Consider the following 24,697-nt stretch of genomic DNA (forward strand, 5'->3'; position numbering starts at 1 on the left):
TTCGAGTTCGATCGAATCCTTCATTCATCCATCCCTCAGACCAATGTGCTTCATTCAGGACATGCTCGCCTCAGGCAAACACTAGAGGCTGCAAGCTGACAAGGAGACCTTTCCAGCCAGATTGACTTTTTTTCCGCACACGGGAGCACCCTAGCCGGTCACGTAGTCTGTGACGAGTACAGAGTATACAAAGACGAGATATACTTCACCGTACTATGACGAGGCGCCCTAATCTAGGAATCCGTGGCGTTCCTGCAGATGCGAGTGAGGATCCTTCTCTCGCCACACTTTAACCCCCTTGGAGCCTAGCAACCCAGCCACGCTATCAAACGAACTTACTGCTCGTACCCCGACCGAGCACCGAGCACTCGCTCATATCGATCTGTCCCCACGCCTGTGCCCTCAGTGTGGTGGGAGGCCCCAGGAGGAATGACAAAGACGACCCAGGATTTGCTGACACTATCTCCATCTCAGGCGTTATTCACGACTATGCTCCAGTGGAGCGTTCCCTGTCAGCTTGCCGCCGCCGTAAGACAACCCCAGCTGGAAAGTAGTGGTTGGTAGTCTGGGTAGACACATCAGACTGCGTGTCATTCGGCCAGAGTTCACGCGATCACGATACTGGGCGGGTTGAGGTAAGCTGATTCCATATCAATATTGGGTGAAAGGGGGAGGCAACATGACTATAAAGTCGGCTGTGATCGCCTCCTTGAAGTCGTCCTTCTCTTCTCCCTTTCTTTCTTTGTTTCTCTCCCACAGCAACACCAGAAGACCAACAACTTCTTCACCATGACGAATCTCTCCGCCGCGACCGCCACTAACCCAACCAACCTCCCGCCTCGGTATGAAATCCGGAAGCTGACAGACGAACACATCGAATGGGCCAAGGCCATCGTGCTGCACTCCAACATGTTCTACTCCCCCGTGTGGCCGGTGTGCTACCCAGAGGACAAGACGGCGCGGCTCTACCGCGGCTTCGAGGCCTGCGACTACCTGGTCCGCCACCAGATCAAATCGGGCCACAGCTTTGGTGTTTTCGATCTGGAATACCAGTTCAAGCGCGACGAGTCGAAGCCACACGGCAAACTGTACTGGGATCTTCAGGACACCACGCTCGACCGGGACCAGCTTCTGGAGCAGATGGACTTCCCGCTGGTCAGCATCGCATTGGCGTACGACGGCATCAACGGACTCGACCACGAGCAGATCGGCCGGCTGGTAGCGTGCCTCCCGCTCTTCGGCGCCGTCTACCAGGTGCTCACGGAGAAAGACCCGCGTGATCCCGCCTCCTGGGCGCCCACGGCCGAGGGACAAGTGCTGCTGCGCAACGCCACCAGCACGCGCCACGACGCCGAGGGCAAGGGGCTCATGAAGGCACTGGCCCAGTTCATGATGCGCTACGCCGCCGAGCAGGGCTTCCGCGCCATCCAGATCGAGTGTCTCGCCGACGCCGTCACCAAGGTATGGTCGCAGCCGCCGCCACCGTTCAAGGGGACCGTGATCTGCGAGTTCAATACCGAGGACTACGAGGAGGAGGTTGAGGAGGCCGAGGGCGTCACCAAGAAGATCAAGCCGTTCTTGCCCGTCAGGCAGAGAGCCACCAAGATCTATTGCGACCTGAAACCGGCCCAGAACGGGCATGCCGTCGGAGCATGAGGCTTGAAGGGGGCACGGGTTTTAAATACAGCGCGGAGTTTGAAGTTCATGTATTGCGAGCAGGACTAGGACGTGGAATATTGGAATTTCAACATTTACTGTCACCGTCGCAGCGGAGTAGCAGCGGAAAAGAAAGTGTGTCTCTCAGTTCCTCGACACGACAAGCCACAATATAGACCGATACCTCGGTGCCTATGATGACCAACTACATACCCCTAGCCCACTCAAGTGTTATACCCCGGTGTATGACTGTTTGTTTCGAGGCAAGTTGCCATGTCCCACCATCTCCCTCCATCTTTTCCCACTCACTCACTCACTTCCTCACTCCGTAAAGACCCCTCCCGCCTCCACGACCTCGAAACACCGCATGGTATGATCCCAGACCTTGGTCCGCATCTCCTCCCGGTCGAACTTCTGGTATGGTTTGGGGTTGAAGTTACTCTCCCCGTTCCACGTGAGCGAATACACTCCACTCCCCGGGCTGCCTTCGGTGCCGACAATCGCTCCTCCCTCTCCCTCTCCCCCCCGGGCACTGGTAGCCCCGCGGGCGGGGGGATACAGCGCGGGCGACGCCAGGGACAGCATCCTCTCGCCACACTCGCTGGGCGGCACGGTAAGCCAGCGGCCGAACAGCGGGAGCAGGACCCAGTGGAACACGACGCGGAACCAGCGCGGCAGCTCCGTGCTCTGGTAGCCCGGCCCGACCACGATGCCCGGGAAGATGTGGATGCAGGCCAGCTTCGTGTCTGCGCCTGGGTGTCGGTGGGCCAGGCTCTCCATGAACAGCACGTGCATGTAGCACATGTGCGATCGGGCGGTCGCGTAGCGGTAGTGGCGCGGATCGCGCAGCGAGAGGTCGTCCGCGTACAGGGTGCCGTCCATGCCCGCGGCGTAGACCGAGACGACAGTGGCGCCGGTGGGGCGGGACGAGTTGAGCAGCAAGGGGAGCAGCTTGGTGAGGATCCGCATGCGCGAATAGTACATGAGCGACATGGTCACGTCGATGCCTTCTTTGGTATCTGTCGAGTTGCGAGAGTCGTGTCAGCCAGAAGAGAAGTGCAACTCCACTCTCTTTCGACCATCCTGGATCCATGCATAGAGATGTAATATATACATACATACCTTTGCGCGGAAGAAAGGGCATCCCGCCCTGCGAGATCATGAGGTAGTCGATCCTGGGATTCGCATCCTGGCTTTCCCGGCGCTCCAGCTCCATGATCTCCGCGCACAGTCGGTCGACGTCGCTGATCAGAGAGAGATCCTCGGCCTTGAGGAACCGGTAGTGGCCCTGCGGGTAAACAGCGCGACAATCGGCGAGGATGACTTCCGCCGCTTTGTCGTTTCTCCCGATAACGTATGCGCGGAGACCTTTTCCCCCTTCTTTCGCCTCAGCCGCGGCCAAGACACGCAGTGTGAACTGTCCTATACCGCCGGTGCCGCCGAAGAAGACGGCCACCAGGGGCTGGCTCTGGACCAGGGAACGCTTGATGGTGCGCACGACGTCCAACGCGACCATGGTGACAATAACATGGAAAGAGTACTACTACCGACGAGCCACCAACCAAGGGAGAAAGCTCGAGCAAAGGGATGGGGAGGACCATATATAGATACTTCTAGCAACAGCAATGAACCATGTGTTGAATGCACTGCCCCGGGGCCTTTCAGTCATCGTTGGTGCTTGCGATGGACCATCACCATGCCGTCGAGACAGCAAATCGTAGAACCGTCGACCAGGGCGATAGACGACTGGCGAGGAAGAGCCTGCCAATGGGTGAGCAGTGGGTGGAAACGCACTAACTTCCATTCGTATTTGCATCTGTGGCCTATACCGATGGCCATGGCCGCCTTGGGACTAGTTGACAGCGGCCTCGGGACAAACGCAAACCTAATAATGTGTTTGCGCAGCATAGCACGGCCAGTATGTAAGTAAGGAGATAAGTAAGTCGGTTCTCACAAGCATTGACCTCCGATGCTCCGTGCTCGGAATTCGGGAGAGAAGAGGGCATAATTGTGTCATGGAACCGGGTGAATACGTCGTCCAAGCCCATCTCTCTAACAAACCCTAGAGAGCCTCGTTCAGGCATGAGGAGCTTGTCACAACCGCATTCTTACCCTTCGGCTTCTGGTATCTGGGTCATTCACTGTGTATCACGTTGCCATGTCCCAGGCAGTAAGGCTGTCCATTCTTGAGGGTAACGGAAACGTCGCACTAGGAACCTATTGTCGTCGACTACCCATGGCTGTGGGAATTATTGTCATAAGTCACGCAGCCGGCTCAATGTGTTGGTGTGCGAGTGAGAGCAGCCGTTGTGGTCGCATACTGAGTGATCACAGCGACTGAGGGATCTCCATGTGAATTTGCACTAAGGATATAGAGAGCCCGGCTTGGCTCCACGGAAGCTCCTAGTAGCCGTAAAATCGATAACGGGAGATGTCTTGAGCGGGGAGACTCGGCACGGAGATTAGAGGCAATTGAAGGCGAGGAGACTTTCACAAGGCTCCTCGAGTGTAGAGATGCTCGTAGCTTGAAGAGATAAAATGGCGCCCGTCGTGTCCTGTCATCCCATGAATATTGTTCCCTCCCCTGGATGAGTTGACAACGTGTCTGGAGGTACCGGAGGGTGATAGATGTGGCCTTGCTTCGGGTGGAAAACTGTGCGTTCAAGTTCTCTCTGGCGAGAGTGATCGTGGACTCAGTGAAGACACCTTTTGTAGAAGCAGATCATGAAACCCCTAGAAACGGCTCACCTGTTGTGTAACTGGTGAACTCAGCTCTAGTTCCTCCAGTCAGTGGACAGAGAGAAAAAGACAACTGTCAAGTCTTCACCAGGCAGCACGAATCCAGTATCCTGCATCACTCGAACCCCAGGCCATCAAAAAGAGACCTGTGAAGCAACGCCCCTCCACCTACCGAGTAAGGTGTTGCCTCTGCGAAGGCTGCCTGTGAGGCTCGCTCAAAAAAAGGGGGCGAGATTGGCACCAAGCAGCATTTCGACCAGGAAATTCCTGAGCAGTCATACTCGGCAGTGTCTGTCTGTCGCTCGATAACCCTTCCATTCTTTGGTGAGTTCCTGACGATCGCCTCGCCTCGCCATCTCTTCTTCCCTCTGTTGAATTTGACTTTTCGTCTGGCAGTGCCGGCCGTTTCCGGGGTGCGACTCAAGCTCACTCGCTCCGACTCGGCCCAGCACGGCCGTGGGGGCTAGGAGCGGCGGTAGGGCGATCATCAGACCCATTTTTGGGCTCTTCCGTCCAAAAAGCTTGATCTTCCTACTCACTCATGGAATCCCTCCAACACACGCTCAGTGTCGGATGGCTGGTTTTGTGTCTTTTCTCGGTGTCAGAACTGTCGGCTGAAACTCGTTCTGTTGGGCTGAAAGACAGCCTCACTGGGGGCATCAGGCGACCCGTCAACCGGAAAGCCAGAACAATTTGAGATGGCAAACAGAGACGTGCGTCAGCCACTCCCCAGACACTGATCTTCTATCCACAATCTCAGCCCTATCACAGCCAAATGCGCGCCCCATGGGCGGACCAACCCCTAAACCTCTCCCAAGCCGCACAACAACAGCGTGTATCTCCCTCCAGGCTCAAAAAGTCGTACTTCCCTAGACTTGGGGAGCAGGCACTCTTGAACAAGATCATACGCAGTGTTCCCGGTCACGGACATGCCTCCTCATGCTGGAGAAGAGGAAAAGGCGGTGAAGGGGTCGACAAGGCAGCGTTGGAATGAAGGACAGGAAGGGATGGCGCTCTCGGTCCTGAAGTTCCGTCCCTGAGTGTGGCTTTCCGCTAGGAAACAGCGAGTTCCTGGAACGAAATGTTGGGGAGCCAGCCCAATATTGAGGGAGGTGGGTATCCATCCATCCCGTCAAGATTTTCTTTTCCCTGCACCCTTCTTGGTCGGGGGGACGGAACACTGGTATTGTGATTCAGGCTGCATGCGGGAATGAGCTATTGGACTGTCGGCGTTAGCCACCAAACTTACATGTGAGTCCGTACATAGCCTGCCATTCTCCACGACCCTTTGCTATGCCAGTCTAGCTAGGAATGTTGCAGAGATCCTAGAGGGGCGGGAAGCACGGCCGGGCCTCTGATTCTGGACGGGGTAGTCGTTCCATCACGACCAAGAACGGCCATCACGAAGGGGGACACTTGAGGGAAGTAGGCACTAACGCAAGGACATGCAGTGACAGACACGATGGATCTCTGGGTCGCAGAGACGCCTCAGCAAGCCAAGCTATGGCCGAGCCTCTCGAGTCCACCATCTGCTTCCTACTCGTACTGACTGACTGACTGATCGGCGATGTGCATGATGCAACCATGGGCGCATGGAAGGGTGCATGGGGGACTCCGTAGCGCCGACTGCAAACCCTGGTCACATTCCTGTCCTGTCGGCGCCCGACATAGGTCATGTCAATCCATTGCGTGCCCTGGTGGTGGCCCTCAATACACGTGCATGGCTCTTCTTCGACAGAGGGATCCGTTATTTTCGAAAGAAAGAAAGACCTATTCCGAGTCTCAACTGAGTCGTACGCAGCGACTCGCGCCACCCCAGACGCAGGTCAGAAGCATATTGTCACTCCCCCTTTGCCACCTGCACCACGGATTGGTGCCCGTTCGACAATGCGACAGACCCGTGCTCGGTGGCTGGCTGAAGCCTCAGCAGTGCATTGCCCAGACCCCAGCCATAAGTTTAAGCTGTCAAATTTTGAACCATTTCTGGGTTGAAAGGTTGCTGACTGTGTTTTTCTTTGCTTCTGCACCTGTGGCGCCCTGAATAATTGGCTACAGTCGAAATCGAGATAGAGGAGAACGAGACGCAGAGGTTGACAGGAGGTATGATCAGCGGCTTTCGGCGGAAATCAGCCGTCAACGCCCTCACCAGAATGAACTTTCTGGCCCAGAACCCTGAAGATGCTTCGTCTTGAGTTTCAGTCGTCTCTATGGCTGGCTCTATTGGCCAACTAAGCCGCCATCGATCTCAACGGGGGCCACAACAGGACCAGGGCCATCCCACCGTGAGAGTTCAGGCTCTGGCAAAGGATACCTGAGCTGGCCGTTGTCCACGACTTTCCAACGTGGAGCCCGGACCATTTCATCCCCCCGCGCATCCTGGTGCCCTCCCTCCTATCCCTATTTCGCTGAAGCACACACACACACACACACTCTCTCTCTCTCTCTCAACCAGGAATGCATGAGAAACTCCGCCTTGGGTCCTGCCGGACTCAAAAGAAAGGCAGGGGAAAGGGGAGGATCGAGGCGTCGACAAGGTAACAACAAGGGCCGTGGTCGGAATGCAACCACCGAGAGCCCTTCGATTAAAGAGGGACAACACAGCCAGATGCGAAGATCGTAGATCGTCATACCAAACCCGCGCGATCACTGTGTAACCGTTTCGTTGAGTTGAAGTTTCCATAGTTCCACCTAAACCTACCGGGGATAGATCAGGAACTCAAAATCCGCCCAGCATTGATTATTCGCTGCAGTAGAGCTTGTGTGATTTGCCTACCTTTCTCCTCTCTTCTCTTTCAACACGGGGTTCTTACTGGTCTGTGGGCCTAGGGCGTAATTGAAGAGGGAGGAAGGGAAGGGGAAAGGGGGATCGAGGAAGCTATCCCTCGTGATAGTGGTGGTGAGTCGAATCATGACCGTCAAGTGACACCACCTCGACTCCCCCTACCTAATACCACTACTAATCCTCATGTTTGTTCATCTCCCCACGAGGACGACGGGGCGATGAGCTTAACGTCCCACTTTGCCCCTCCCACGGTGAGCTGGGAGATTCGAAATGGTGCTTGTTTCTCTTACTGCTGGAAACGGGTCGTGGACACACGCACACATACCCACCCACACACCATCTCTCTCTCTCCCTCTCTCTTTCTCTCGGGTCTGTCTCCCCTTTAGTTTATAGCACAGAAGAGGGATGGGGGGTGCATCCATGATTCCCCCGTGCAGGTTGGGCATCTTAGCAGATCTCAGATGTGCGTCGGGAAGTAGATATTACCACATGTTTACCGCATAGAATTGGTAATGGATGCATGCACGCATGGCCTTGTAGTTTTGACAACGCATCTCCTTCCCAAGGGGAGAAGGGCAATCCGAAAAAGCAGGGAGAAAGGAAACATCTACCTCTCTCGCCTCGTGAGAGAGAAAGTGAAGCGGAAACAAACAAGCAAGTGGACCAGGAGCAACTCACCTGGCTATCAATCTCAACTTGGGGGAAACGTCGTGAACCAGAGCTGGGTCTTGCACCCCATCACTCACCCGTACCACCCTACCTTCTCCGTATCAAACACATTCATCCCCAGGCAGACGTACCCCTCCGCCCAAAATCTACCATGGAAATCGGGCCTCAGGTTGTGGCGACAAAGAGCTGGATAGATCGCCTCGCCCCCTTCCAGGTGCAATTCTAGGCGACGCGACAGGGGGAAGGGTAGCTGTCCACAGGGGTCCCCGTCCGCCTGACACATGCTCACAAGTACAGTCATCCCCAGTTGCTCCAAGGGAATAGGTAGGGAGGTGTATGCTGCCGTCGTGATTGATCGCGTCGTACTGGGGGGTATCTGCAATCGAAGTCGCCCTACCTCTCGACCATGGTCCCCAGTCACGATGTGGCCCCAGAAGAAATCAAAACCAACACCACCGTACCGTCAATGGATCTCTACAACCCACACCAGATACAGCCTGTTGTCCCAGCTATCCGTACGCATTGCATTGTTTGGTTGTGTTGTGACTCAAATCTCTCCTGCCCAGGGATCTCCTTCTCCAGCCCGTTCCACTCATGAGATTTCACCTATCTAGCCCGGTCCATGTGCCACATCCTTCAGAGGGAGAAGAGAATAATGGTTCCAATCTGAAATTCTCTCCAATCCCACAACAAGGCACAGTCAAGCCTCAGCTTCTCGTTCGATCTCTTCACCGGTCTCCTCGTCGACCCTGAACCGCAAAATGAAAAACACAACTTTTTGTTCAAGTAACAGAAAAGGAAATGGTTGGCATCGTAGGCCTTGCAGATGAGCCCAGGCGGGCCGTAATGGTGTCTCGTGTGCCGAGTGGTCGAAGCAATGTCTTTAAAAGTACAATCTGGAGAACGCACCGGGTCGTAGGATCGCACGATTTCTGGTGCGACGTCAATCCGCATGTCGGATCGACAGTTGTCCATCAAAGAAGAAGTTTTGATCCTTGTCGTCATGAGCCAGCCGGTCACATCATTTGATCTTGAGTCATGCCGCCCGTGGCCTCTTGACCCTCCATGGCCTCGTTGCCGTTGGCATTGGTGTATTTGACGTAACTCAGTCCAAGAGGGCGACCACCGTACATGTAGCCGGTGAATTTTGCTGCCCATGTTAGCGTACATCATCACACGGATGAGAGAATGGAATGAACACACAGATGGCCGTCTCAGCATTTTCGGCACTGTCAAACTCGACCACACCAGTTCCTCGAGACCGTCCACTGGGTTCGTATTGGATCTCGGCGCGTTCGACTTTGCCGATGGTGGTGAACAATTCGACCAAGTCTTCATTACTAGTGGACCAGGGGAGCTGTGCAGTGGTGAGCTTCAGGATTGTCTCCGGCTGAAACTGGGAAGGCACTCACATTTCGCACGTAGATCGTCTGGCTTCTCTCGCCGCCAGAGGTCGCAAAGTCGGTGAATGGGTTGGGTGCTGCTGGTTCTTGAGCTGCACCACCACCATAACCACCACCACCGCTGGCGGCAGCGCCTCCGTAACCACCACCACCACCGTATCCTCCTCGAGAAAAGCCACCACCGCCGCCGTAACCTCCGCGGCCACCGAAGCCTCCTCTTCCACCGCCGTAGCCACCGCGCATGCCAAATCCTCCGCCAAATCCGCCTCGTCCCCCGAAACCCATGCCAGGCCCACCGCTGCCTGCGTAGCGGTCCTCTCGGACCTCGAGGGCGCGGCCGTGCCAGTCGTGCCCGTTGAATTGTTGAATGGCGTTGCGTGCATCGTTGGGAGATTCGAAGGCGACGATTCCAGTTCCCTTGGGACGACCACTGGGATCTACGTGCACATCGGCTCGAACAACTGTTCCCTCCTGAGCTGCAATATGTGAGATTGATCGTCAGTTTGTCGTCGAAAAGGGACCACTTACCAGCCTGGCGGAAGAGATCTTTCAGATCTTGCCAACCAACATTGAATGGGAGCTACGGATTTCATGTCAACAGATCGTTCAGTCAGCAAACATCACCAGGGAAGAGAAACAGACATTGGAGATGTAGAGCTGTCGGCCGCCGCCACCAACTCCACCACCACCGCCACCACCGGCGCCCATACCGCCGCCGTAAGGAGCACCGCCATAACCGAAGCCGCCTCCTCGCCCGGCGTCGAAGCCACCGCGAGCCGACGGGCCAGTGAATCGGGGCTCTGTTTCGCGATCCTGAAGGAGGAAGAATGCGGTCAGTAGGGTTAGAGCAATGTGAGCGTGTCGCGCGCAGGGAAAGGGTGGCGCACCTCTCGGACGTAGACGAGACGGCCCATGAGGCTCTGATTGCTGAGTGTTTGGATAGCCTGTTGGGCTTGTTCCCTAGTTGCGTATTCCACAATCCTAGATCGAGTCAGACGGCCGGCCCAACATTTGTACAACTGGCACGGGGAGCACTTACCCGCATCCCTACATTAACCCGTGGACCAGGTCCAACCCGTCAATCCAACGTCCAACAAAAGTAACCAAAAAGGAAGACCAGTAGAACCAGCCGCATCACACAATGGCGCCCACCTTCGACATTCCATTCGGAAGAGTCAAGACATCCGCAAAGAGAACCTCTCCAGCTAATTCCCGGTATCAGTAACAGGGGCAAATCGGACAGAGATGGCGGAAACCGACCTTGTCTCATGAAATCTTTGAGATGGTGCCATTTGACGTCGTAAGCCAAATTGCCCACATAGACACGGCGGTCTTGTTGCGAAGACTCGCGCACCGACTGCATCATTTGTTCTTTTGCCGCAGCACGATCTTCGTACGTTCTAGCTGGTGGTCGACCTCCGCCGGCGTAGCCTGACCCTCCAGAGTATCCTCCAGCTGGGTTGGGTGCACCGCTCATGGGACTTCTGGAACGACGCTCACTTCGACGGAAGTCGTCGCCGCCTCGGCTGCGAGAGCGGCTTCGGGGAGAGTAGGAACGACGGCTGCGTCGTGGGCTGCGCGATCGGCGGCGGGGTGAACGAGATCGATCTGATCGGTCCCTCTGAGAACGGTCAGAATATGGGCGAGCAGTGGTTATCATAGCGTGGGAGCGGAGAGGGCTCGAATTTAAAGTGTCGCGCAGGTGAGTTCTAGGCCGAGTCACACGTGCAAGTGAATGGTCAAGTCACGCTATTGTTGGGGGTCAAACAGAACAGACAGTGAATCTGTTCCGTTTGATTCGTGTGCCCGCCACCACAGAGGACATAAGGCAGAAGTGGACCCAGGCCGATTGGGAATGGTCGTGGTGAAGCCGAGCACGACTTCACCTCCAATCTCAGGGCGTCGCAACCTCGACCTGTGCGCGGGAGACAAGAAAATCGGTTCACTTACTAGATATTCACCACGTTAGCCAACAGACGCTCGGGGACGGCGGGGGGGAGGAAAAGAAAAGAGACGGTGAAGATGATTGAGGTTGGGCAGAGACAAGAGTTGATGCAATGGAGATGGATGGGACAGGCACCTGCAGGGCAGGACAAGGTGATGATCGGGGAAGGCCAGTGCCGGAATGGCTAGCTTGGGCCACTGAAAACGAGGAAGAAAAAGAGAGAGGAAGGGGAGAGACACACCCATGATAATCGATTGCCGAGAGCTCGTGCGGCGGGCTTTTGACTGTTGACTTCTACGAGATCAGGATCGCATGCACGAAAATGCAGGAAGGGAGGGGGTAGAGAGACCAGCTAACAAGGTTTCCCGAGTAGTACAAGGGCTGTCTGGAGCTGTACGCAAAACGCGGGCAGCTCGATTCGTCCTGGGTGGAGCGGGTGCTCAGGGCTTCAAAGTGGTCGGAGAAGGAGAGGGGGCGGACACAAGAGACAGGATTCCTTTGACACGGCGCAACACAATGCAGAGCGAATCTGACAGAGCCTCAAGCGGCGCGCACTTAGAACGTGTTCGAGGGTTGCCCGTCTGGCCGGCGAAAATTTTCTCTGTGACAGAACAAACTTGGATCAGGGCAGCGAGGCCCAGTCGGGAGCGGCGGGGGGGGGGCGAACGAGGACAACCTGGGAGTGGAGTCTGCGACCTGTTGCCGTGCTTGACGCTGTGTCCAGGAGGTGGATGTAATTGGGCGACGATATGGGCGAGGGAGAACGGGGGCAGTTTTGTTGGATTATTGTTGCCTTGCTTGCGACGCGACGAGGTGATGCTGTAATTGGAAACCTGCACCTTCAGCAACCGATTCAGTCAGCCCCTTGGTTCACCACGATTCGACTCTCTCCAACGCCTTGCTCCTCCCATCACCGTTCTGTATGGCCCAAAGGACTCTTTTGCGATCAATGGTGGCAAAGCCCCGTGCCCCGGGCGGACTGTGGGTAGCACTCATCAATTCCCTCTTCCTCCTCCTTCTCGTTCCCCATTGAGCTGCAGGGGTGTTGGACCAACCAGAAAACCGGACTCAATGGACCCAACGGGCTTGTGTCAGAGGCGTCAAGACAGGGTCCGTTCGGGAGGGTGCCCAATGGAGACAACCAAGAGGCAGTGGTGGCAGGATGGCAGTCGATCGAGTAAGCCGGCAAGGCAGCGTTCTGGGGCCTAATGGCAGAGGGACAGGTCCGGGCTTGGTGAGCGGACACGGGCGAGGGGGAGACAGTTATGGGAAAGGCTCGGATGTAGTTCAATGCAGCTACGACGCAGGAGGAGCAAGATGGATGCAAGTGTCGAAGGGCAATGCGATGGCTGCGATGGGCGCAGGTGTGTGACTGGTGACGGGAGGAAAAGGCGAAGGCGCGACGTGTGAGTGGCTCGTCGGCCTTGGCGCTAGCGATCGGCTTAGCACGCTTTGGTCTGAGGTGACTCTCCCGGTCAAGTCAAGGTGTCAACGGGCCTCTCGTGTTGACTCCTCTCTTTCTTGCTCAGAGTGGGTGGTGGTGCACGGAACGAGGGAGGTCAAGATCATCCCCAGATCCCACCAGGCCAGCAGGCAACAGAGGAAATAAAATGACCATCTCCTGCATCGGCTCTCCTCTGTCTGTGCTCCGGCCTGACGCGTGTTCCTCCACTGGAAAGTACTGTACTGCACATCTGTAAAGCTAACAACGAGCTACGGCGTCCGTTGTTCCTCCACTGACGCAAACTCTCTCTGTGTGGCGTGCGCAGGCCAGGCCAGTAACGTGCCAAACGCAGTATGGGGGATCATTTGAGAAGCAGTATGCCATCGAGGATAAAAGCTATTACCAGGAAGGCCTTCTCATCGAACCCGTGCGGAGACATCTCCCAAATTTAGCTTTTGCCTGTCTGCGGGTTAACGGCACGATCAGAACTGAAGCCGGAGTCCCATGCCTCTTTGTCAAAGGAGGCGAGGAGAAGTACCAATAATCTGAGCCCACGGACATTTTCCCCTTTACCTGCCCAAAATGAACCTTCGTGGGGCCTCACAACCCGAACAAGAGATGCAAGATTTTCAGACTTGCATCATCGTTTCGTGCCCGGGTTTGCCAGAGACCGCCTTAGAGCACACAACGGGGGTTTTCCACCTCGACCGAGTTTTCTGGATGCGAGGAGCCCAAAAGCAGCACGCCTCATGGGAACAAAGAACCAGGGTTTGCTGACCTACGAACGATAGGATCGGCGTTCCAGTGGCGTCGTGACCAGCTCGCTAGCCACCTCCACTGTTACTGCCGCAGTGCGCCGATGTCTGTGATCCAGGGCCAGGATTCAAATGGAGCACAGGAGGCCATCCGGAATCACGACATTGCCGAGAAAGCTGAGCTTTGACACATTTCGCGCCGATGCTTGGAGCAGCGTCTTCAATAGCGGCTGAAGTGGAGGGCCGGAAGCACTTTCGTCCATGCACCTCGCAAAGCCTAAGCTGCAGTTTTCAGGTGATGAGCCAGCAAGCCACCAAGGCGGCAACCAAGGTCAGTGGTCGAGGTCAGCCAGGCCCAGCCAAATCGCGCGAAGCAGAAGCGCGGAAATACGGGTGCGAAGGCCTGGCGGCGCTTGGGCGATCCACCGGGACTCAAGTTCCGCGACAACCGTGAACAACCATCTTTCAACCTCTCTCCGGGGGCCCTGCAATGCGTCGGCGCAAGGGACCTTATCTTTTGGCCCTCTCCGCACAGGCGGCACAGCTGGCCTGGCACCCTAACTTGAGGACACTCACGAGGTTCTCCCTGGCTCGCCCAAATCGCGGGCGGGGAAATATAGGCACAGCAGAGAGACCTGTCGAACCTTTACCGAGAATGGCCTCAGAGGGGCCATCTTGACCCGCCCTGTGCAAATGCAACCTCGTTCCCTGACTCGACACCGTGATGACGCTCAGCGAGCTGCATTCGTCGGCGTATTATCTTGCCTGGCTAATCTAATCGTCGCTTGGATCCAGGGCAATTGCGCAATACCTCCTAGCTATGTCCGCAGTACCTGCGCAGTGCGCTACAATAACAAAGCTAAAACAGCCCTCTGCACTTGACCTGTGGTCGCAGGTCTTGCCCAAAGCGGAGAGTCCGACGAAAGGTGTCGCAACATGCACCTCCGAAGGTGGGATACTCAATCGGGACGACGGCGCAACTACTGTTAGATATGTTCTCCGGAGCTATGTATGGCCGGTTGAGATAAGGTATCTTGGTAGATTCTTCCGTTGTCCATGCTCGGTACTCGGTAGTCTAATATCATCGGATTATGGGTTAGTAACATATACTCCGTATATCTATATTAATTACCGGGAGTTCTCTGCCTTTGCAAGAATCGGACCATTGTTCCGAGCCAATGAAGACGCTGGTGGCCACGTGCCAAGCACGGTAAGGCTGATGGACACTTGGGGCTTGCTTTTGCAAGAGATTTCCGGTCAAGGAAACTAGTTTCATCGTTCGTCGGATGGCGGCATATGTTGTGCAGCTCTCTCTTCGCTTTGTTATCGATCGATGGTCCCTTGGGGTCTCCACATCCCAGCTTGTTACTGTCTTCTCCTGTCCTTTCGCTGCAGACCAGCCATGCCCATGGCTCACGGGAGGATCGTTGCACTCCTCCGACCACGGCGATTGAGTGCGACAAGTTCATACCACAGTCGTAGACAGAGACCAGCTCTCGCACGAACCTACTTCTCAATCCACCATCCAGACCCCCCGCCCTTTCCCGAAACTCAAGATCGAATCCTTGCGGCTGCCGTTGGTCGAGTACCCCAGCATGGTTTCACGGAAACGGCGCTGGCTTTAGGATCGAAAGATGCTGGATACCTAGATGTGACTGTCCAACTCTTTCCCCGCGGGGCCTTTGATCTGATCAATTACCACCTGGTCACCCAAAGACATGCGTTAAAAGATATTGTACAATTCCCAGAGAATTCCCCGTTGGGCTTGGGAGCAAAAGTAAAGACGTTGACCATGGCACGGTTGAGGGCAAATGCAGACATTATACACCAATGGCAAGGGGTCAGTTCACACACTTCTTCTATGCGGCCACTCAGCTAATGATTGTCTGTGAAGGCCCTCGGTTACATGTCCCTCCTCGAGAACATCCCTGCCTCAATGAAAGAACTCTATGCCTTGTCGGATGAGATTTGGTATCTCGCAGGAGACACCGCTGTCGATTTCTCCTGGTACACCAAGCGAGCCTCCCTCGCCGGCGTCTACGCAAGCTCGGAGCTGTTCATGACAAGGGATACGTCAAAGGATTTCTCGGCAACAGAAGAGTTCCTCGACCGCAGACTGAAAGACGTACAAGTCCTCGGCGGCACTGTTGGAGGATTGTCACAATATCTTGGCTTCTGGGCGGGCAACAGCGTGAATTTGGCCAGGTCTTGGGGTATGAGAGTGTGAAGGACGGCTGGGGAGGAACGCTCAAACCCTTGTTCCCTCCTCTGAAGATCACATGCAGCCTGTCGCGTTTTCCTATCTCTGCATCTAGGCGGGAGTTCCGACAGGATCACTCAGGGCGACATTGGCCGTTGGAGACAAGAAACTCCACCTCGCCATATTCTTTCCATTGACATCCGAGAGTCTCCGCCAGTGGCTAGAAAAGGGACTTGGATCGTCCTTGAGTATGCTCAACTGCTCCTTCAGTCAGGCAGCATGGAGGGGCATGTCGAACGGTAGAAGGTGGACAGCAACAGACAAACGGACCACGTCTATCCTTTCAGCCAAAGATGCCTGGATGGTTACAACAGGTCGATTTGGCACGGCCAGGAGCATAATGGGCAGGCCGTTGAAGAGGTCTGCTGGTGGTACCGCAACCGCATTTCCCAGGAAGACGAACAGTTGCATGGTCCTTGTCTGCATCCCATCTCAATCATTCAGCAGTTCCAGCTGTTGCAACAAAACATGTCCAAGGACATCCGAAGCTGCACAATCCCTCGCTCTTGGGGATGCGTCTCACGACTTACTCGATATGGCCGCGTGTTTTCTGTCAGAGAAAGATTGTACCAACATGTGGATATACTGTTTGGATATCGAGGGCATACTTTTGTATTCTAGACCACGATAAAGGTGTTTCGAGATTCTTCCAAGTACTGTAATTGATACCCCTATGTGAAGGCCCGTCAGGAGCTGTGATCTTGTCTGGTGTGACAACGTCGACCAGACCTTCAAGACCCGAATACATGGCTTCTTGTTGCCGCCTTCACCTGGATATAGGATATTCTGATCGAGAAACTGGAACCTACGTAGATGCGTGGGCCTCTGCTCTACGAAGGACTCGCCAATAATCTTATAATCTCTCTCTCTTTCTCTCCCTCTCTCTCCTTTGCCTAACATCCACCCTACTCCAAGTCTCCCCAGCTCTCAGACCTCGCCCTTCGTCGTCATCAGCAGCAGCAGCATGCAAGCATCCCCCTCCAAAGCTCGCGCCCAAGCCCTCGCGTCGCACTCCTGGTCCCTCGTCCACACGTGGCTCGCGAGGCTCTATCACCCGTGCCCCGTGCCGGCGTTTGAACGCAGTGCCACAACGCTCCGGGCCTTGCAGGGTCTCATGGCCGAGAACATCGCCGCGGATCGCGTCAGAGAACTCCTGTTCGAGGCGAAGGCTGAGGAGTTGGCGACTGGAGAGAAGGAAGAAGACGACGCGGCAGTGACGAACGACGGGGGAACGAAGGGTCATCATCACGCAGCAGCACATGCAATTCTCTCCCTCCTCGAGGCGTCACTGGCGCCGTCGGCACAGACAGCACTCGACTCGCTTGCCAGCTCGGTCGTCCTTCTGGGCGGTGTCTCTTCGTCGACAAACTCCAAAGATACCCGTGTCGTTTCAAACCTCACCTCTCAAATCGTCACCATCCCCCACCAAACCTTCGCCCAGGAATCCCAACTCGTCGCCATCGACACGCTTACAGCTACGCTCCGTCGGCAGATCACCGAGACGCAAAAGGCTCTCGCCGAGTTTGTTGGGAAGACTCCGTCCCCGACTCGTTCGCAGGACGATCCATCCTCGCCCACCACGCCGCCATCACTACCACCGACAAGCTCGACAACTCCAAATACAGCTGCAGCTACAGCTATGACTACGGACTACTCGCACCTCCACAACCTAACGCTGCAGCACCAGCGTGAGACGAAACAACTGACGCTCAAATCGGCCGAGTACAAGTCGCGGATCGACGCGCTCGAGCGGCAGCTCTCGTCATCATCACGCACGGCCACGGCCGAGCCCGCCCTCTTCGCCACGAGGCAGCAGGAGTCTCTCGACACCAAGAAGAGGCAAGTCGAGGCTCTGGAGAGCCGCATCCGGCAGTTCCACGGCCTGCCGCCCGACGTCGACACGTCGCGCGCTGAGGTGCGCCGGGCGGAGGGCGAATTGGACCTACTGAGGAGGCGGCGGGATGCGCTGTTCGAGGCCTTGTAGGAAGGAGGGAAGCCTCGCTTCGTTCGCCTTCTCGTCTCGTCGTGCCCCTGGCCTGCCCTGTCCGGAGAGAGAATAGGGGGAAGTGGGGATGGAAGAAAAAGAGAGCTCATGACCAACCGACCGGCCGGCCGGCCAGCATCGCAGGGCAATTTGGGGGCACAACGGCGAGCAAGCGCTCGAGCAGCTTTGTCGTATTGTAGTGCGTGCGTACTGCAGGTATTGAAAGCGCAAGGAACAGCCGGGAGTTCTGGTACAACCAGTGATGCAAAACGGCCGCCTAATAACACCTGTTGAAGACTGCCTGCCTGGGCCGAACGAATAGAGGGATTAAATCCAACACACACACATGTTGTCCCCGTCATCCCCTGATTTATGTCCGTCCTGATACTGAAGGCGCACTAGGGAGGAACCAAGTTGACAAAACAAGAGGACAAATGATTGCCTGGGGGGAAGAAAAAGGAACAAAAAACTCTTTGATGCATCTAGCCATCAGGCAAGTATCCGCCAGCGCCAACGCTGGGCCTGGAATAGTACAGAGACATAGTACATTATATTGTTTTTTCTCCCGTACGACGACGACCACCACCCACCACCACCACGACGGTGGGATTCGCCTCATCCGACTCGGACAAAAACAAATATCACCATCAATCCATCTAAAAAATCAACCTGCTCAGACGGAAATCCGTGCTCGCTTCATCGCGTCTTTCTCTGCCTTCTCGGCTTCTGCTCTAGCCCGTTTCCTCTCCTCCCTCAACCGTTCCTTCTCTTTCTTAGCCAGGAGATATTTCTCGGTGTGCCGCAACGGTTGGCCATCTCGCCCTCTGACGGTCAAATCGTGCAGGACAGGCGGCTTCTTGAAGAACAACACGCGTCCTTGATCGTCTTGGGGGAATTGGTCGCGGATATGTTTCGGGATCGATTCGTTGGCTGTGTCAGAGAGCACAAAGACATCGGCGAAGCGTTGGTCGGGGTAAACATTGGCTGCTGTGGAAGTAAAGGGTGCATATGACGGAGGAGCGGCCGTGGGGGCCACAGCCGCCGGTTGAACTTGAGGCGGGCGACTGTATATTCCCGGGGCAGGAGTGGTCGAGTGAGCGGGAGTCAATGCCGGCTGCGGGTGGATTTGGGGATGTGGATTATAAGGATGATGTGATTGCTGCGAGGCTGGGGTCTGGGGAGCAATGGTTGCGTGGGGATGCGACTGTGATGGTTGATAAGACGTCTGTCGGCCATATTGAGGAGCTGGTGAGATCGACTGGTGTTGGAATGAACTTGGCGTCAAAGAGGGCGATGGGCGTGTCATCTGTGATTGTAGACTCGCCGGAGCGTGAGTTCCGGCGCCATTGGTTAGGGGACGTGCTGCCATATTGACAACAGTGCTCAGCGAGGGTTGTCTCGCAATTGGTGCTGGAGGTGTAGGAGGCGGAGGTGTGGGTTCGGGTGGCGGTGATTGCTACGAGATAGAGAAAGTCAGCCAAAACAGGACAAGGAGATAGGCACCGGCCCATGCACGCGGTACTGGACATGGAGAAACTCACATTCTCGTCGCGGGCATGTTTGTGAATTCCGCCCACAATGGGCGGAGCATTGGGATGGCCCCATTGAGGAGAAGGGATCCCATCCGTCTCCTTCATCTCGTCCTTCAAGAGGTGTTTGAGTGGGCTGGGCACTTTCTTGATCTTTCGAGGCGCATCAAACAAATCCATCTCATAGTCCTTGTCTCGCACCTCGTCAGGTAAGCAGCTGGCCCACGTCTTAATCTTGTTGAATCTGTGCTTCTCCTCGTTGTACCGGGCTTCACAGACATAGACCTCCTTCGAGAGACCGAGGTTTCGAGGTCTGCCACGAGTGTATCGGGTGAAGAACATGACAAAACAACGGTCGATCACCTCCTCGATCCGATGGTCTCGGTACTGACCTGTCTTGACCACCTCGTTCGGCCAGAAATGCTTCTCATACTGATGCACCGTTTGTTCTGGTCGGTAGTACCAGCACGCATTGATCCACTTCTGTCCTTCAGGATCCTCCCAGGTCCGGTAAATCTGGGCAACTATCGGCTTGGTCACGTCGTTCTGGTTCTGGATATGAACCCAGTCACCGACCTTCCAGATTTCGTTTTTGTGAAGGATACCAGCCGGTAAGGGTCTTCGACCGTCTTCCATGAGGTATTCCTCGTCGGGTTTGGCCTTTTCAATTTCGAACAACCTCTTTGCTTCTGCGTGGAGGTCGACCGCATCCTGGTAGATCTCACTGCCGTCCTCGTTGAACTTCTTGGCATTGTTGAAGAGAAGATCAAGATCCATCATGAAATGTTCCAGTGACTGGTACTTCTTTCTTTTGGACTTTTTCTTGATAGTGTCGAGGGCGATCGGTTCTTTAATCTCAACGAAATACGCCGGATACTCCATCTTGTCGGGCAATCGCTCGAAATGACGGATTTTGAGGTTGTTATCATCGTCTTTCGGCTTGCGGAGGCCCTTGAGGATGGCTTTGATTCGAGCCTCCATGGGCGTGTCCACCTTGGGAGGTCGTCCTCGTCGCTTTCGAAGATCGCCGTCGTCGCGTCTCTCGTCGTCTTCGTCGCGACCCTTCCGTCCTGAGATGCTCGGACGCCCGCTTTTCCGTCTTCTCTTTCTGCGATCATCGTCAGAATCGTCTTCGTCGTCGTCGTCGTCTTCGTCCTCATCGTCATCGTCGGACACCGGGCTCGGCTCGGGGGTCGCATCGGGGATTTCTCCGAGGTCTGGAAAGACTGTTTCCTCTTCTTGGATCAAGCCTTCATCCACCATTTTCTTCAGTTCCTCCTTGAAGACTGACTGCAAGAGAAGGACATCGCGCACGGGAGCGGAATTCGGTCTGTTGTACACCTGCGCATTGTGGACGATCAAGGCAAAATCGCGGACGAACTCAGGGATGCCTGTGTATTGCTTTCGTTGTATCTTCTGCTTAAGAGTACTGATAGCCACAGGGTCCTTGATGATTTCGTGGTAATCTGGTAGGACCCGTCTGTTGGGCTTGCGTCTGAAGAGCTGCGCAGGGTAGTAGTCCCTAGCGACGAGGTCAGCTTGGAGGGGTAAGTTGAGCATAGGGCTGCACAGACTCGTCTTTGACTTTGATCTTGTAGTTTGACAAGACATCTGTGATGTTCTTCAATGCCCTGTACTGTTCAAGAGAGACGGGAGGTTCCTCCTGTCCTTCTCCGGGCGGGTTCTCAGCTTCTTCCGCGCCGTCGCCATCATTGTCGGATTTATCGTCAGCTGCATCCTCCTCCTTGACGCTAGGCTCGACTTCGATCGACTGCACCGGCTCATTCACGGGCGCATCTGCCGGCGCATCTGCGGTTTCGGATTCGGCCATTGTCTAATTGTCGCGCAACGATCGCGACTGGCTGGCGATGTGGAAGATGATCTGGAAAGGCACTACGTGTGAAGACATGTGTCGGAGGCCTGAGCGCAAGGGGCTCTATTGGGGGAGATGAACGGGGCGATGATGTTGTCGCGACTCTACATGAATTGCGACGGGCAACGTTGCGCTCTGGGAAACTGCGGGCAGAATCTGGGGGCGCGGCGATAAAGTCTTGGCGACGGTTGCGTTGAGGACCTTCGGCTGCCCGTCGCCTCCCATGTCACCACATTGCTGTGCTGGGGAGTTCTACAATTATCATTGATGAGAACGGTGCACTGGAGCTCAGGACCCTCCTCCAAGTCCCTCGGTCAGAACGCGTCTTCTCTTACTCGAATGAGTCGCGTCGAAAAATCGGCCCGGACAATCTTGGGGTTAAACCGCTCTGGGCTGATTAGACAACTCCCTGGATATCCTCACCCACCACCTTGATTGCCACCACTGGCACGCAAGGGACACCGAGTCAGTGTGACAGGTAGTGTGTTGAGAGCTGGAAGATCGAAATAAAGGATTGCTGCACAAACGACGACCCTGTGAATGCGATACCGCCCGCGGATATCCAGCTATCATTCACTTTTCCCCCTTCCATCCACGACCATACCATTCCTTAGCGGCAAGAGTGTGCCGCAAGCGTTGTGTGCTGTCATTTGTCACTAGTTACTGGCTTTCCTTCTGACTGATCTGCTCCTCCGGCTTTCTTGGGCATCTCATCTGGCCACAGTATATATAATAAATCACCAGCCGTCAAATCCGTCTCTGGGACAGAAGAACGCAATGAGGGTTCGGATAAGGGACCCTTCGGGCAAGTCCAGCACCGTCACTCTCGACGAGTCCGCCACCGTCGATACGCTTCGAAAGACGATCAAAACCGAGACATCACTATCTTCATTCGAGGTCAAATATGGTTATCCACCCAAAACACTCTTGCTCGATCAACTGCCTCCTTCACGGCCTCTTTCAGAGCTTGACGTCAGGTTGAATGGTGAACAACTGATAGTGAACGAAGTCAAACCACCCAGTCAGAAGAGTGATCTCCAACCGACATCGTCAGATCCACTGGGGCACGCCCCGAGAACGGCTGATTCCTCAAGACACCACGGCCCAACATCGACCGGCTTCACCAGCACGTCGAAACCGGCGGCCAGATCCCAAGAAGCCTCGGCAGCACCACTATCCCTATCGCGAAAGCAGAACCCGGAAATGGCAGATCCACCCGAGATCTGGTGTCCGGATCTCCAAGGCACCTTGGTCTTACGCATCATGCCCGACGACAATTCATGTCTTTTTAGAGCCGTTGCTAGTGCGGTTCTGTCGGATATGGACGCAGTCACGGAGCTACGGTCCATCATTGCCCAGAACATCCAAGCCAACCCCGAAAAGTACACGAAGGCCATTCTGGACAACAAAGAACCTGACGCATATTGCCGGTGGATCCAGACCGAGGATGCTTGGGGGGGCCAGATTGAGCTTGACATCCTCAGCCGGCAGTTCGACATTGAGATCTGCAGCATCGACGTGCAGAGCTTGCGAGTGGACAGGTACAACGAAGATGCACCAACCCGTTGCTTTATTGTATATTCTGGCATCCATTATGATACAATCGCTCTCAGTGTGCATGGGGAACCGCCGGAAGCAGACGTCAAGCAGTTCGTCCAGCCACTTTCTGACGAGGTTCTGCCACACGCTGTGGCCTTATGTCAGAAACTGCAGGCGAAGCACTACTATACCGACACTGCTGGGTTCAGGCTCAGGTGTAACGACTGCGGAGTGACGTGTACGGGAGAAGCTGGGGCAATGAAACATGCAGAACTGACGGGGCATATGAATTTTGGAGAGGCTTCATAAGGATGTTGCTCCGGGATTACGATTAGTATTGGTGGCTTCGTTAGAAAACTGTGTTCTCTTTTGGGGACGGGTACACGACATCCCCGAGCCTTGTGGTTAATGCTCTTCGAAACCTTGCGAAGACGCCTCAGGGAATGAAGTCAAACTAGCGGAGTGAGATCAGCGTCGCTCTGCGTTGTGAGGGTCCTCAAATCTCCAGTCTGAGTGGTGTGATAGTAGCAGCCTGAATAGCGGAATGAATGTATACAAACACTGCGTCAACCCGAATCGGACGACGCCGCTGACACATAATACTGGCAGGCAGACGTTACGTCGAGGTCCAGGCGCCCCGGATACGAGATGCATGTGCCTCACTAGCCCTTCCTACCCAGTGATTGCATCCTCAGTGACTACCCCCGTGGAATTGTGCTCGTACAGAAGTCTACAGCCGTTATAAGCGAAGCATTTCTTGGATTCTGACTCGCCCATATCGACACTTTTTGACTTTTCTGCCCCTTGGCCGTGGGGATCGCGTCACTGGACTGACACTGATCCTCGCCCACCCCCTCCGCCGAACTCGCGGTTTATGTAACCGAGGTCGAATCTTACCACGGTGCAGATATATATTTGTGCTTCGGATTGCCTCTCAGGTGGTCTTGAGGCTGTAGCTCAACTCGGATTAACCTCCTGCAAACCATCGTAGACTCAATTCATTTAACACTACATCACCTGAACCTCACAGGCAGTGAAACCATGGCGTACGCAGAATCATGGCTCGACGTGGGTATTCAAGACGCTTGGCTCGCTGTGTGCTCTTTGCTAACAGGGACCTACAGCTGGAGAAGACCCTGGGCGGTCGTATGGTCATGACCGGGACTCCAGAAGAGATTCGTGCCCAATATGACCAACTGGTGGGCCTGCTCCTCCCTCAACTGCCTCCTCCATCCGAGGCTGTCGAAAGCAAAGACGGTGAAGTCGAGGGCATCAAGTACCGCTTGTACACACCCAAGGAGGCAGCCAAGTCGGGTCCTCTTCCAGTCGCCATCTGGACGCACGGTGGAGGGTGGATGACCGGCGACCTCAACTCGGACGATTTGCTCTGTAGGATTGTGGCCGAAGCCGTTCCCTCCATCATCATCAGTGTGGATTACCGACTTGCCCCGGAGCACAAGGTCCCCACACAGCTCCAGGACTGTTTGACCGTGTACAAATGGGTGAGTAGCATCGTTCGGGCCCGGTGACAACGCAGTCACGGTTACTAATCCGAGTTCAGGCACGACAAAATGCCGCATCGTACGGCGGTGACCCAAACAAATTCTACACCATTGGTGGCTCTGCCGGTGGTGCACTAGCACTCGAAATCGCTAACCGTATAGTCAAAGACCCCTCGAAGCGCGATGGGATCAAGGGCATCGCCGCCATTGTGCCCTGTGCTCTGCACTGGGACAACGTGCCTGAGGAGTATAAGGATATATACAAGTCGTACGAAGAGAACAAGGAAGGCGTCCCCATCATCGACAAGAAGTCGATGCAGATCTTCTACGAACATGCAGGGGCCGATCCGAAGGACAGCGACATCTTCGTCGCGTTGGCCAAGGAGAACCACGCGAACTTCCCACCGACGTACTTTGTCAGCTGTGAAAAGGATCCCTTGAGAGACGATGCCTATGTGATGGAAGCGGCCTTGAAGAAGGCTGGTGTCCCCACTAAGCATGACCACTACAAGGGACTGCCTCACTACTTCTGGATCTTCCCTTCTGTGCCCGAGGGGCAGCAGTTCGTGGCCAATTTGATTGGGGGTGTAAAGTGGCTTATCTCGCAGATGTAAATA

The 24,697-nt window shown here is 55.2% G+C and overlaps 8 protein-coding genes across 8 annotated transcripts; 5 read left to right on the top strand and 3 right to left on the bottom strand.

Annotated features, from left to right (window-relative positions):
• Positions 1-789: 789 nt before the first annotated feature.
• On the top strand, positions 790-1,656 carry AYL99_01403 (hypothetical protein; the record flags this gene model as incomplete). Its single annotated transcript, XM_018832919.1, has 1 exon — positions 790-1,656. One exon carries the CDS (start codon positions 790-792, stop codon positions 1,654-1,656), a length of 867 nt encoding a protein of 288 aa, XP_018698798.1.
• Positions 1,657-1,977: 321 nt separating this feature from the next.
• On the bottom strand, positions 1,978-3,172 carry AYL99_01404 (hypothetical protein; the record flags this gene model as incomplete). Its single annotated transcript, XM_018832920.1, has 2 exons — positions 1,978-2,675; positions 2,779-3,172. 2 exons carry the CDS (start codon positions 3,170-3,172, stop codon positions 1,978-1,980), a joined length of 1,092 nt encoding a protein of 363 aa, XP_018698799.1.
• Positions 3,173-8,862: 5,690 nt separating this feature from the next.
• Positions 8,863-10,726, bottom strand: AYL99_01405 (hypothetical protein; the record flags this gene model as incomplete). The annotated part of the gene is made up of 8 exons (XM_018832921.1): positions 8,863-8,996; positions 9,050-9,203; positions 9,259-9,725; positions 9,778-9,829; positions 9,892-10,062; positions 10,137-10,230; positions 10,388-10,454; positions 10,510-10,726. The coding sequence occupies 8 exons, from the start codon at positions 10,724-10,726 to the stop codon at positions 8,863-8,865; spliced, it is 1,356 nt and encodes a 451-aa protein (XP_018698800.1).
• Positions 10,727-14,795: 4,069 nt separating this feature from the next.
• Positions 14,796-15,620, top strand: AYL99_01406 (rpsU-divergently transcribed protein; the record flags this gene model as incomplete). The annotated part of the gene is made up of 2 exons (XM_018832922.1): positions 14,796-15,233; positions 15,288-15,620. The coding sequence occupies 2 exons, from the start codon at positions 14,796-14,798 to the stop codon at positions 15,618-15,620; spliced, it is 771 nt and encodes a 256-aa protein (XP_018698801.1).
• Positions 15,621-16,617: 997 nt separating this feature from the next.
• AYL99_01407 (hypothetical protein) lies at positions 16,618-17,637 on the top strand (the record flags this gene model as incomplete). Its single annotated transcript, XM_018832923.1, has 1 exon — positions 16,618-17,637. The coding sequence occupies one exon, from the start codon at positions 16,618-16,620 to the stop codon at positions 17,635-17,637; it is 1,020 nt and encodes a 339-aa protein (XP_018698802.1).
• Positions 17,638-18,310: 673 nt separating this feature from the next.
• On the bottom strand, positions 18,311-20,997 carry AYL99_01408 (hypothetical protein; the record flags this gene model as incomplete). The annotated part of the gene is made up of 3 exons (XM_018832924.1): positions 18,311-19,093; positions 19,179-20,688; positions 20,741-20,997. 3 exons carry the CDS (start codon positions 20,995-20,997, stop codon positions 18,311-18,313), a joined length of 2,550 nt encoding a protein of 849 aa, XP_018698803.1.
• An 819-nt stretch (positions 20,998-21,816) lies between these two features.
• AYL99_01409 (hypothetical protein) lies at positions 21,817-22,887 on the top strand (the record flags this gene model as incomplete). The annotated part of the gene is made up of 1 exon (XM_018832925.1): positions 21,817-22,887. One exon carries the CDS (start codon positions 21,817-21,819, stop codon positions 22,885-22,887), a length of 1,071 nt encoding a protein of 356 aa, XP_018698804.1.
• A 732-nt stretch (positions 22,888-23,619) lies between these two features.
• AYL99_01410 (hypothetical protein) lies at positions 23,620-24,694 on the top strand (the record flags this gene model as incomplete). The annotated part of the gene is made up of 3 exons (XM_018832926.1): positions 23,620-23,646; positions 23,703-24,080; positions 24,140-24,694. 3 exons carry the CDS (start codon positions 23,620-23,622, stop codon positions 24,692-24,694), a joined length of 960 nt encoding a protein of 319 aa, XP_018698805.1.
• Positions 24,695-24,697: the final 3 nt, after the last annotated feature.

The sequence above is a fragment of the Fonsecaea erecta genome, assembly GCF_001651985.1.
Source record: "Fonsecaea erecta strain CBS 125763 chromosome Unknown Scaff1, whole genome shotgun sequence".
In the NCBI taxonomy this organism is placed as follows: Eukaryota; Fungi; Ascomycota; class Eurotiomycetes; order Chaetothyriales; family Herpotrichiellaceae; genus Fonsecaea; species Fonsecaea erecta.